Source organism: Plenodomus lingam (assembly GCF_022343315.1).
Source record: "Plenodomus lingam strain CAN1 chromosome Unknown contig_6, whole genome shotgun sequence".
In the NCBI taxonomy this organism is placed as follows: domain Eukaryota; kingdom Fungi; phylum Ascomycota; class Dothideomycetes; order Pleosporales; family Leptosphaeriaceae; genus Plenodomus; species Plenodomus lingam.
The window spans coordinates 523364-536130 of NW_027093966.1; the positions used below are offsets into that span (position 1 = coordinate 523364).

A 12767-nucleotide genomic window follows, 5' to 3' on the forward strand; every position below is an offset into this window, starting at 1 on the left:
CACAGAGATTGGACAGGTAGATCTCGCGACAGCGCATTCGCATCCACGAGTCGCACATGCTCAACACAAAGCTGTCTTCGTTGCCAAGTTGCGGTGAGAGGTACCGGTATGTGCGATTTTGCTGAGGTCGGCTTGCATCTCTGTCAAGAAAGATGGCTGGGTGCCAGCCTCTCCTCAGCCGCCCAACCACCCGCCCATGTGTGCTGTCTGCGCGACACCGCGGCTGCAATGGCTCCACAATCAAATCTTCCGCCTTCGCTGTATCTAACACTGTGCAGTCCAGCCATTTTCCCACCCTCTTCGTGCATGTTGTAAGCTGCGCTGCCCTCTTGCGCTGCACCACCACCTTGCCCGCCACGCTCAACCGCCGGGCCTTTCCCAACCCTCCCTCCCTCCCTCCCTCCCCCCCCCCCATCCGGCGGGTGCCATTGCGCCGCCGTCGAGTGCGACTCCACGTGTGGTGAGAGGTCGCATCCAGCTTCAAGGTGACGAGTAGCAGCAGGCATCCTTTGCCAGATCTTGCAAACATACTCCCTTACATAGCACCGCCTCTTGACGATACCACGACCCATTACGACCCACACACCACCCCATACCGCACCTCTCTCCAGCTCCGCCAGGAGGAAGCCGAGGCCTTCTATCGCGCACAGCACAATCACTCCCGTACCACCAGCACTTCAGTCGGAAGCAGCCTTCGCCGCACGCCCAATTTCCAACGCTCACGCTCCGTCGACCACGGCGAGCAACAGCAGCGCCAGGTCCGCTTTGCAACACCGCGCCCGCGCGCAGCCTCCGCCTCTGAGCCCCACCCAGCGCTTCGCGTCAGCCGTCGTACCGCCTCTGCCATTCGATTCGTGCTCGAGGAAGCTCTCCGTGCGCCTCATCCCTTCACCCCCGACCTGGTGGAAGAGAACGCGTCCATGTCCGACTTGACTGGGGCACGGGCTGCCAATGGCGGTGCGCGCACCACGGGTGGCCCTGTACCCGTCTCACAGCCTGAGCGCGCCAACATTCGCACCCCGCAGATGATCATGAACGCCCGGCGACAGCGCGCAGAAGCAGAAGAGCAAAGAAAGGTGGAAGAAGAGCGCCGGAGGGTGAGCGCCGAACGAAGAACCCAAGCCATCTCTGGCGGAGCTGGTCCACCCACTACCACCGATTCTGGAGCGCAGAGGCAGCCACCACCGGCCCCTCTGAGGTCTGGTGATCCATACGTACAGTACCCTACCTCGTCTGGTGGCGTCCCACGCCAACCCGAACGACTCATCCCCCCCTCCTCCTCCAACCCTGCACAGGAGACAGGTGCAGGTGCATCGCAAAGAAGGCCTAGAGTGAGTTCGCAGTCGCAGCAAGCCGCTCGTCCGGCCCCTGCAAACACTGCTGCTGCGACCACGGCAGACCCCTCGACCAGACGTCCCCCTCAGTCACACCATGCCCGACATGCCTCTGGTGCTGCAGGCCCTTCACAGTCAGGTCCCTCGGCAGCGGCTCCCCCACGGCCACCTCCGCTGAATACATCCACTACGCAACTTCGTGACTCCACCACCTCCACTTTCCCGCATGCTTTCGAGCGCTGGGAAACACTCTCGTCTCACTGGGAAGGCCTGACTTCCTACTGGATACGTCGGCTCGAGCAAAACACGGATGAGGTCCGCCGGGAGCCCTTGGCCCAGCAAATGTCACGGCAGATTACCGATCTCTCAGCAGCGGGTGCCAATCTCTTTCATGCCGTGGTCGAGTTGCAGCGCTTGCGCGCTTCCTCTGAACGCAAGTTTCAGAGGTGGTTCTACGAACATCGCCAAGAGCAAGAAAGAGCACAGGAACGAGAGGCGCAATTGTCGGAACAAGTCAACACGGAGCGTGAGGCACGTATCGAGGCAGAATCGAACATGGAGCGCTTGACCACCGAGAAGAAGAACGCCGAACGTGCAGTGTCGGAAATGAAGCGCGAGCTACAAATCTCAAAAGAAGAGGCTCGTAGAGCGTGGGAAGAACTAGGAAGGCGTGAGCAAGAAGAACGCGATCGCACCTTTTCTTTACGAGAGGGCCAGCCTACCTTGGTGGGTGGTGTTCAAGTAGTGCCAATGACGCAGAATATGGGTGGACCTGGAAGAGGTCACGGTGACGACGCGTATGCGGGCGCGCAGAGCTCCGGCATTGAGCAACACTATTCCTACGAAGAAGGCCAATCGCCGACGGACACCGATCCGTTTACTGAAGCCGGCCGCCACCCCCACCGGGAACCTGAGTTGCCATCGCATGTCGCACAAGGTACTTATGTTCCGTCTGGCGCCGAACCTACTTCCTCCTCTCGCCCACCAGCAGCTCATTCGGACACTGAGCCCGTCCAAGCTCCAGCTCCTTTGCAATATCCATATTACACGTCCCAATCAGAAGAGGCATCCACACCGCCCAGCACATCATTGCCAGAGGCATTTTACCAACAGCCTGGCACCTATCTCCATCAAGACCCTGCGAACCCCCACGAGGATGAGCAATCGTACGTGACTTCACAAGGCGAAGCTACCTCGGAGGGCGATGAGGAGTATGCCATTGACCAACAAGGCAACTTCATCCGGGACGAAGCTGGCCGTCGTATCCCCTATAGATCGCTTCAATCTCCCGTGTCAGATGAGTATGATGTGCAGGACGACCGACGCCGTGAGCTCGAACATTTGCAACGCTACGGTACGGCTGCGTCAACACAGAGTGGCTACGTGGCCACCTCGAGCGTGGATCCTTCTGATGACCAAGGACTACCTACCACAGCTGGTCGTCCCGACTACAGTGGAGATGGATATGGCGATGAGTGGGTAGGCATGAGACATCATCATCCCACCAGGCTGAGTGATGTGCCTGAAGAAGACGAGAGAAGTCGAACTTCGCCTAGCAGGGCGAGCCAGGCCAGTCGGGGCAGGCTGTACTAGATGAAATGACTCGAGCGATCCAGTGGTAATGTCTTCCCCATGGCAACACCTTTGTTACAAAGGCACGGAAGTTGGCTTGCCCTTCACGCCAGACTGCAAAATTACGCGTCAGACCTCGTAGCGACAGAACACCTCATCAACCCCCTCAACCATCTGCTCGCTCCCCCTCACAAAAAATTGCATGTGCATATATGTTATACCGCCATTGTCCGTTTTAACAGCGTGCATTGCCATGGAACATTTCATTACATATTCTTTTTACCATCTTAGGGGGGTTTTTTTTAAAAAAAAATCCCCCATTTTCCCCCCAGCCTATGGCTGTGCATGTCACTTTTTGTCGATTTTTTCTCCCTTTGCTTCTCCATGTGATTTTTTGTCTCGACGAGCATAATATCCTGTACCAGTACTCGTGGTTACCTGGTGTTTTTTCTCCTTGCGGTGCTTTTCTCTCTCTTTAGAGCATGGTGTTTTTTGGTTTGGTCTGGGGGCATTGGATCAGGGAGGATGGGAAGGGCGGGCCGATCTTTGCATGAGGAGGGTGGTGGGTATATAGGGCGGTGGTGGGTGGGATGGTTGGGGGTTTTTAATGATGTGGTGGTGATGGGATGGGGATAAGGATGGGGATGGTTTGGTATAGGGAGGGATGCGAGAGCCGAAGAGACGGAGAGATGAATGCAAGAACTTGCGCAGATTGCGCGGATTAATCAACTTCTTAATGTCTTTCACCTCTTGCTGTTCTTGGGTTCTAGTTCGTGCATGCATATTATGTTACGGTGTATTACGTACACATCGAGAGTAGAAGTGGGTGCGATAAGAGTAGCAGGTCTGGCCAGGCATGGCGTGCTGGCTGGGATTCTATCAGAGAGAGAGAGAGAGAGAGAGGATCAAGGCTGGACAGCGGGATTCAAGGGAAGCGAATGGTCAGCTTCAGTGTCCTTGTGTCAGATCCAGCGGCTTGTCCTAAAATTCCGTTACGAGGTACAATACAACCAAGAGGTCATAAACAACCAAGACTCAAAGTTTCGCTGCCCTCAACTTGACACTATCCATCCTCCTCCCCTTCTCCTCCTGCTCCCTAACCCTCAAATCCGGAAACTCAACCGGCATGATCCTCCTCGGCCTCGACCCAGGCACAAGACTATACTTTTCAAAATCACACACGCCCTTCTCCCTCAAAAAATCCTCATCTACCAACAATTCACCATTGACCTCTTCGACCGGGGCCCTCACCACCGCAAGCACAGCGTCCGAGAAAACAGCAGGCATCCTCAACTCGGCCCGCACCTCTTGCGCCATCTTCTCCGTCGCCGCAGACTGCACCGCCGTGGCAGGCCAAAGCCCACTCACCGCCATCCCCACCTTCTCCTCGCGCCGAAAATCCATCGCCAACCCCTTGACCAACACGCTCATCCCCACCTTGCCAACCGCATACGCCGTCTTGCCCCTAAAAAACCGCGAATAAATCGGCGGACAGACAACAACGATACGGGCGCGCCAACCCCGCGCTTCAAAATGCGGAAACGCGGCGCTGAGCACGCCGTACAGGCCCTCGATGTTGACGCGCTGGAGCAGCTGGAAGCGTGAAAAAGGTGTGTTGGAGACAGAGGACCACCAGATGGCGCCGGAATTGTAGACGAGTACGTCGATGTGGCCGTAGGTGGAGAGTGTTTGGGCGATGAGGTGGTGGATGGAGGGGTAGGAGCGTGTGTCGACGGGGATTGCGGTGGCGTCGCCGCCCGAGGAGCGGATTTCGTGCTCGACGGTGGAGATTGTGGAGGCGGGGGAGTTTGGATCGGGGGGGAAGGGTGTGGTTTTTGAGGGGTCGGAGGTGGATTTTGCGGCTATGACGACTGCAGGAGGTGGGGGGGGTTGTTTAGTTTGTTGCTTTGGGATTGGGGACGGTTGGGGTGAATGAGGGTGGTGATGATTACTCTATGCCATGTACTCGACTTACCTGCATAACCTTGCTTTGCAAAATCCACAGCAATCTGACGACCGATGCCTCGTGAAGCACCAATAACGAGCGCGACTTCTTTCGTCGAGACGGCCATTTTCGTTGTTGGCATGTAAGAAACTCTCTAGTCGAGGCTGCTATATTCACATGCAACTCTCAATATGGTGGGAACTTGGAAGTGACGTTACCAGCAGGTACAGTAGATACCGTACGAAGAACCGCTGAAGACAAGACAAGGCAAGACAAGACAAGAAAAGACAAGACAAGACAAGACAAGACAAGACAAGACAAGACAAGACCAAGCAGAACCACCATCATATACCCCCAACGCCTCATACATCATCCCCAAGCATCTCCCACCCCAAAGCGTTGCACGAAACATGCCCAGCCGCGGTACAAGTGGTAAACAAAGCCAACGAGACATACATTCTACAAGACAAGGCCATGACGAATGATTACTGATTACTGATACACAAGCCAAGCCCAACCCCTTACCTACCACCCCAGCTTTGCCTCTCCTCCCTCTACCCCGGACCTCGGCACCACCCAAGCTTAAACTGCTTGAACTTTCTTCACCCAACCGACCAACCAACTTACTCGCCCGCAAACCGAATCTAAAGCATAATACAACGTCAGACCTCTCGCACCTTTCGCAGCCAAACCACCGAACCCCCCCCCCCCACGGAATCCCAAAGGCCATATAGCTTTTACCTACTGTCTTCTTTGACTAGGTGTCTTGTGTCTGAAATTGCGAAAATTGCGAAAATTATCGGCGACTATGGCTGGGGGCAAGATTACGGGGTATTTGGACTGCGGTATGTTTGACTTGTTGGTGTGGATGATGACGATGATGACGATGATGATGCGAGACTGGGGTGTAGGTGCCGTACCATGTACAAGAGGAGACTAACGACGAGAATGTGTTAGTCTCACCATACTCGTACTTTGCTCTCTTATCTCTTGACAAGAACCGGGCGCTGCTTGAACGGCATGGTGTGGAGATTGAGTAAGTGTTGCATTCTTCCCTCTTCCTGCAAAAAACAAATGGTTTCTGCTGCGTCGACATCAACCGCCAATTCGTCTTTGCCAATCGATACTGGGCCAAATAGCATGACAAGACATCCTAACGGCAATATGCAGCATAATTCCCGTCTTCCTGGGTGGCATCAACGTCGGCAGCGGCACGTCTTTCCTCTTCTTTTGACACACATCCCCCAATCTATCCTGACACCCCGGGCACAGGGAATAAGCCGCCGTGGACCCTACCTGCAAAGGGGGCCTACAGCAGCTACGACAGCGCGCGGGCGAAGCGCTACTTTGGCGTACCCAATGTCCAAACCCCTTCTTTCTTCCCAATCCTATCATTGCTGCCTCAGCGCGCACTAGGCTACATCAAAGAAGCGCATCCAGACAAGTTCATCAGTGTCTTCTTGAGCATTTATGCGGCCATGTGGCAGGACGGGCAAGACGTTAGTAAACCCGAGCTTCTCTTCCAAATCCTCCACCAGCACTTCAGCGATGCAGAGGTGGACAGGATCATGAAAAGTGCAAAGACTGCGCCATACAAGCAACTCCTAAACGACAAGACCAAAGAAGCCCTCGACCGCGGAGCCTTTGGCTGTCCATGGTTCATCGTGCGCAACGCAAAAGGAGAAGAGGAGCCTTTCTTTGGTAGTGACAGGTACGCCACCCTCCACCCCATATCCCTGTCCTGTCACTTGCCAAAAATGCCCCGGCTACAGACGGCCCATCCCGCTGTCAACCTGGTCCCGATGCATGGAGATTGACTGCCGTCGCGGAGGTGGGCCGGGCCATGTTGAGTTGACACCCCCACGCGAACTATGAAACATGCCGAACGAGACAATCCAGAAGTGGGGATCACTAACAGGTACTGCTCTAGGTTCCACTACATGTGGGAGTATCTGGGGTTGCCCTGGAAGGACATTGAGTTGCAGCCGCCAGCGAGTGTCAGGGCAAAGATCTGATGTGCATGCGAGTCAGCACGTGGTCTGGGATTCCTGACAGAAGATCTCGCTGGAATTGAAGGGACATGGCAGAGGACGCCACTATGCTCCACTCGCGCTCGAAATCAGAGATTCCATAGTCCTGCAATTCGTTAACATGGATACTCTCTCTCCAGAAGCCATTCGCCATCTTCTCAAAGTGATCTGTCTCTGCCAGATCATATTAAGCTCTCCCGCGGCCTACAGCTTGCATATGTTCCCACCGTCGTACCATCTACCTGCTGCACCTCTGCCGTTGCGTGCGACTTGCGACCAAGTATGGTTGGTGCTCTCGGGACACGGGTGCCAGCTTCCCCTGCTAATGCAAAATAAAAAGTGCACAATAGAGTAAGGTCCTGAAGTCGTCTAGTCCCGGCAGTGGCGTGCAAGGCGCTGTGACTACGGTTTACACGATCTGCTCTGCGGTCGCGCCACACAGCTTGGTCGTACCAAACGCGGTGGTCTGCTGGCATGGCGAGGCGAGTCGAAAAAGACAAGGTGAGCTTAAAAGTGGATCGTACCATGGCCTGTAGCTCATGCAGAGATGTTGAACCTGGAGACTGTGAGCCAATGAGAGACGTATCAAATCGAGTGATAGGAAAGCTTCACCGCTCAGCTACCTGTCCGCTACCTGTCCGCTACCGCTTCTCATAGTCGGTGATTGACCGACATGTAGGGCCTGCATGATCTCGGAGAATAATTGGCAGCAACTAGGATCTTGATCAATCTCCTGCATGTGTAACGTTTGGGTATGCTTGGCATGGTTTATCCAACCACCACGACAGTGATGTCACCTAATCGAACCATCGTCTTTTGCCATAGGATCTGCGGAGAAGTTTTGTATATGCCACGATCTCCCGACCCGTATCCGACTGACAGCTCGTTCCAAGAGACGAGTAGGTTGCCAAGAGCTGTCATGCAGATAGCCGTCGTAGCTGTACGATAGCCAAACAAGACGACATGCGTACGTCTGGCCAACTCAACTAACACCAGAAAAGCAATCCGATGGGTTCCTACCACTCACTTTGATAGGATGCCAACCGAGGGAGCTGATGTTCCCAAAACGGCTGAGCATTTGCTGTATGCGCAAGCTAGCCACGTTGGACATCTGCGTACCATTGCCGTCACCATCTCTTTGCTTGTCAACGGCCATGCTCGTTCATGATGGTCTGCCTGCTTTGCGGAGCTACCAGATCTGACTTGAGGCCGGCTGGTCGGCTAGGCCAGCATCTTCCCCTGTCAGATACAGATTATGTAGGACCACAGGCCTATGGGTCTATCCGTGATCCTCGACCCGTCCTTGCGGTACCGCATTACATGGACATGGGAGGTTCAAACGCAAGCCCATGCACTTCGAAAAGAATGCTGCGAGTCGAGCCCTCAGAGATTATATACATTGCTCCAGCTCTCACTGACCTCTATACCTCACGCTAATGTAATTGTACTGCTTCATCTGTGGCTTCGGCTTCTTACCCTTTGCCAGTGCCGTCGACTTGTCACTCGCACTGTGCGTTTTGCTGTGCAATTATCGAAAGCACCCATCCCGCGAATCGCCTACACTGAGCTTTTACGTTAGTGTGTTTGTGCGTGTCCATGCGATCATAGCCTGCTTCTTGTAGCTTTCCTAATTGTTTCGACCACTCGCGGCGTCCTGGTAAGCTCCTTCACCGATTCCACTTTCAACTTAGCGTTACTGATGATGTGTTATTGATTGAGTCTTTCGCGTGGTCTGTCTTCCACGGTATAGATAGTGGGGCTCGGCTTGTGTCCTCTCCGCTCCTGTCGCCGCTCATTCACATTCACCTGACGTAACCTTGTAAGATTAGTGCTGTTCCTGACCCGCCAAGCCAAGACATCAGTCACCTCTGCTGGACGCGATCCTTCTATCCACCGCCTTAAACTGTGAAGCGGGTTGACTTCCATAAACGAATAAGCGGACATTAAAACTTGGATAACATCTCTCTTTGGTACAGCCCTCGATAGCTCACGAGTCTGGCTCACTTCCACTTCACGCTCGAAGAACCCGACATCGCAGCTGCTCACCTCATATTCACACAGCCTCGCTAGCGGTGCTGCAGTCCCTGTGACTGCTGTAAAAGGTGCGGTCCGCGCGTAGCGCGATGTCTCGACCACAAATACTCTGCCCTCAGCGCAGCTTTGGCCAAACACAAGATTCTCGACACCAGTTCCCTCTTTTGCAGCCAGGTGGACAATACACCCCGCACTCCTTTGGCCCTCATTCTCATCCTCTTCCTCCCCCTCAACAACAACAACACCTCCACAGCTTTGCAAACGCTCAATTGATGGCGCAGCAAGCCACCATGGTACGTCGCATGCTCAAGACAGAATACCGTGACCTGACATGTGTGAAGCAACAGCAGCATAGCTCGGAGGGGCTTGAGCAGCGTCCATCGTGGACCCAGCAACTGCTCCCGTCAGGTCTCAAATCATCCTTGGACATGACCGATCAAACGGTCCAAGCCTATGCCACGGGTGTCGACCAGCACTGGCGGAGCGTGTCCGGGCGCGATCAATCTAGCGCTTGGGATGACGCGCAAATCGTCTTGCCCGATTCAAATAGGCAGTTTCTTTGTAACGGCGACCTGATGTACAGTCCGGATGCCGCACAACACCTAGTTGCTCAGCCCCACAGCAGCTATGGTGGACAGCTTAGGTGGACAGCCTCTGCAATGCGTGGGGGTATTGCAGCCACTGGCCCAAACGCTTCCGATTTTGACTCGATCAACACGCTCTCGCCTCAGAGCTACCTGAGTGACGGGGCGGATATATCTTTCAGCCCTTGTTCGGTTCCTGATCAAGCATCTCTTCTTGGGGATTGGAGCGTCACTTCATCTGTGCCGATCAAGGAACCCTCGCCGCAGTATCCGTCATCTTTCTCACACCCGAGCCTTGCACTAGCTCATAACAACAGCTTTCGACAGTGTCCGGATACGGTTGGCCTTGCAGGTGACGAATTGAGCATCGCGACTTCATCTTCATCCACACGAGCAGGCCACTTGGCTCGTCGGCTAGTTACTTCTCTCACTGATGAGCATCAATCCAGTTCTGAGGGCTCGCTTGCAGCCGTTGACGGCTCCAAATCATTGTGGTATATGTCTGCTTACTCCACCCCTCGGTCAGATGTGAGGTTGATGTATGAGAATGCCCGCGCTCATAAGGCACAGTCTGGGAGTAATGTCAATGCGGCTTCCACAAGCATTGCTTCCTTCTCTTCTTATCCATCGCTGTCAGGGACGGGTTCTCAGGATGTTCGTCATGTTCAGTCGAACTATCAGGATCGCTTCCAAGCCCCTCGATCTCCAGACGTGCAAACACAGCGACAGCGCAATGACGAGCTGCTCCTCCAGGGAAAGCAAGACGGATTGACATATCGAGAGATCCGAAAGAAGATGTTGGGCGAGAAGCCTGCCGAATCGACTTTGAGGGGTCGGTATCGTTCATTGACCAAGGCGCGTAAGGATCGTGTACGAAAGCCAGTTTGGCACCGGCGCGATGTGAGCATCCTGATTCTTTCTTTCGAGAAGAGCCCTACTGACTGATTGCTAGATCGAGCTATTGAACGGCTTCGTCGGCGGGGAACTCGAGCGCATCGAGAAGTCCCTTTCCAACCCGAGCGCGATGAGCGTCGACCAGAAGCTCATCAAGGTACGCTGGAAGGAGGTTGCCGATTACATCCAGGAACGGGGGGGCTCCTACCACTTCGGCAACTCGACTTGCAAGCGCAAGTGGTTAGAACTCAATTCTTCTGCAAAGTAGACTTCTGTTGGCATGACCTCTGGAGTTGACGCTATTTGGGATTTGTTGGGACTAGGCTCCTCCTTGGGACGGCGTATTGTTCTATACCAGGCACCATATTGCACTTGTATTCCGTTTGGAGGTTGGACTTCTGCCTCCTTAGGCAGCCGTCGTCATTGAGACAGGCCATGCCAGACGTCGGCCGCTCACGCTACACACGTGTGAGCTATTTTCTTCGGTTGTGTTGATGATTGTCCACATTTGATCCGGACTTGGGCCTCTTGGGACCTGTGTTTCTGTGTATTGATGGTATTCTGCTGGGACTTTTGTATAATGATTTGTTTGTTGATCGGCTGGCTACTAGAAATGTCTTTTTGATTATCTAGATGGGAGGTTATGGTCAAAGGCGGCTCACGCGCCATGATCCAAGGTATGAATTCCAGGGGGATTGCACAGTACTATTCAGAACAATGGAAGATGAAATGAATGGCTTCATGATTTGATAGAGGCCTTGCTGGAGTGAAAGATGAGTGGTGGTGGAAGTCTGACGTTGGCTCACGGTTTACCGACATGGCGCTAACTTCAAGGAAGGAAGGCCCCTCCCCCCCTTCCCTGAGCCGCATTGCACCACCAACCACCAACCACCATTGATCCTGCATTGATCGGTGCGTGCATCGACAAACATGCTGCTTGGGCTCTCAGAAGGCCTCCCCAGCCTGGTCGAGGCAAAGTTTCTAGCAGCAAAGGCATCGGCAAGCTTGTTGTTCTCCCCGACCGAAGTCGCAATAATACGCACGTCGACTGGTATTCCTGTGAGTGTTTCCGGAACGAGACCACCATAATACCTACCTACCTGTTGTCCACAGCGCCTGTACCGTAACGTACCACACACATCCGACTCACGGGCCAACAGTTCCAACTTCGCTACTGTCCTACACTTGCAAAGAAACCCGTCCCAAAACATGCAGAATCTACACCCAGCCAAAAGATCGATCCTTTTGATAATCCTCCGGCAGCCCTCCACGTTGCCGACATTCCTGTCACAAACCCAAGTCATCTGCTTGTGCTGAACAAGTTCCCTATCATTGCTGAACACTTCATCCTCGCTACAAAGTCAAACAAAAAGCAAACGCATCTCCTCGAGCAAGACGATCTAGAGGCGACCTATGCTTGCCTTGAGGCATGGCGAGATGAATCCGCTAGCAAGCAGAAGCGTTTGTTCGCCTTTTTCAATTCTGGTGAACACAGTGGAGCATCCCAACCGCATCGACATGTGCAGTTCTTGCCACTGGAAAAGATGCGCGAAAAAGAAGCCGTCGGCAGCTGGGATCTTCTGATCGATACCATTCTGTCTGCCCCGAAGGCTGACCTGCAAGGTTCGTCGGCCAGGCAGTGGCAAATAGGGCGTAGCTAAGATTGCTTATAGGTGACTACGATGGTTTGTGCCAGCATCCGAATCTCCCCTTTTTACATTTCGCTCAGGCATTCGAGACTGAGCCATCAGGATCTCAATTGCTCCAGACCTACTCCTCCTTGTACAAAGCAGCAAAAGCAGCAACAGACGAATTCATCGCTTCAAGCCCCGAGCGACTTGCATTGCATTCTACTGAAGATGGCGACTCATCGATCAGCTACAATCTGGCGATGACTACCCAGGGCATGGTCATTCTTCCTAGACGCTGCGAAGGCACCCTGATTCACCACGAAGATGGCAGTGACGTTGGTTTTGTAGCACTGAACGGCACCACATTGGGTGGTACTCTAATGGTCAAACACTCGGCAGAATGGGAAGTACTACGCGAGAGACCCGGGCTACTCGACCATATCTTGTCAGAAATTGGCCTTCCACGACAGACTGTAGGCCCTAGGTCCCGAGTCTAAGACAGCCTGAAATATGTTGTCGCGCTACTGTTTCAAGGCATTAAATCTCAATTGCCTCAGACCTTGTCTTGTGCACGTAGAAACGGTGTTTTCCCAAGGTATACTTTACCGGAATTTCCAAGCTGTCAAGCCATAGGTAAGTACCGTATATGATTGAATTCATGTTATGTTAGTTTTCTCAATTTTGTGTGAGAGGGATACCGGTAAGTTATTGCCTGATGTGATCCTGGTGACGTGATCGATAAA

The 12767-nt window shown here is 53.7% G+C and overlaps 5 protein-coding genes across 5 annotated transcripts; 4 read left to right on the forward strand and 1 right to left on the reverse strand.

The window, feature by feature from the left end:
* Positions 1–56: 56 nt before the first annotated feature.
* On the forward strand, positions 57–2927 carry IAQ61_009418 (uncharacterized protein; the record flags this gene model as incomplete). Its single annotated transcript, XM_066098376.1, has 3 exons — positions 57–106; positions 279–311; positions 479–2927. 3 exons carry the CDS (start codon positions 57–59, stop codon positions 2925–2927), a joined length of 2532 nt encoding a protein of 843 aa, XP_065951535.1.
* Positions 2928–3941: 1014 nt separating this feature from the next.
* Positions 3942–4978, reverse strand: IAQ61_009419 (uncharacterized protein; the record flags this gene model as incomplete). The annotated part of the gene is made up of 2 exons (XM_003838188.2): positions 3942–4777; positions 4882–4978. 2 exons carry the CDS (start codon positions 4976–4978, stop codon positions 3942–3944), a joined length of 933 nt encoding a protein of 310 aa, XP_003838236.2.
* Positions 4979–5659: 681 nt separating this feature from the next.
* On the forward strand, positions 5660–6866 carry IAQ61_009420 (uncharacterized protein; the record flags this gene model as incomplete). Its single annotated transcript, XM_066098377.1, has 5 exons — positions 5660–5696; positions 5809–5887; positions 6022–6062; positions 6124–6562; positions 6782–6866. 5 exons carry the CDS (start codon positions 5660–5662, stop codon positions 6864–6866), a joined length of 681 nt encoding a protein of 226 aa, XP_065951536.1.
* A 2339-nt stretch (positions 6867–9205) lies between these two features.
* IAQ61_009421 (uncharacterized protein) lies at positions 9206–10661 on the forward strand (the record flags this gene model as incomplete). Its single annotated transcript, XM_066098378.1, has 2 exons — positions 9206–10399; positions 10452–10661. The coding sequence occupies 2 exons, from the start codon at positions 9206–9208 to the stop codon at positions 10659–10661; spliced, it is 1404 nt and encodes a 467-aa protein (XP_065951537.1).
* A 662-nt stretch (positions 10662–11323) lies between these two features.
* Positions 11324–12521, forward strand: IAQ61_009422 (uncharacterized protein; the record flags this gene model as incomplete). Its single annotated transcript, XM_003838192.1, has 3 exons — positions 11324–11452; positions 11554–12016; positions 12067–12521. 3 exons carry the CDS (start codon positions 11324–11326, stop codon positions 12519–12521), a joined length of 1047 nt encoding a protein of 348 aa, XP_003838240.1.
* Positions 12522–12767: the final 246 nt, after the last annotated feature.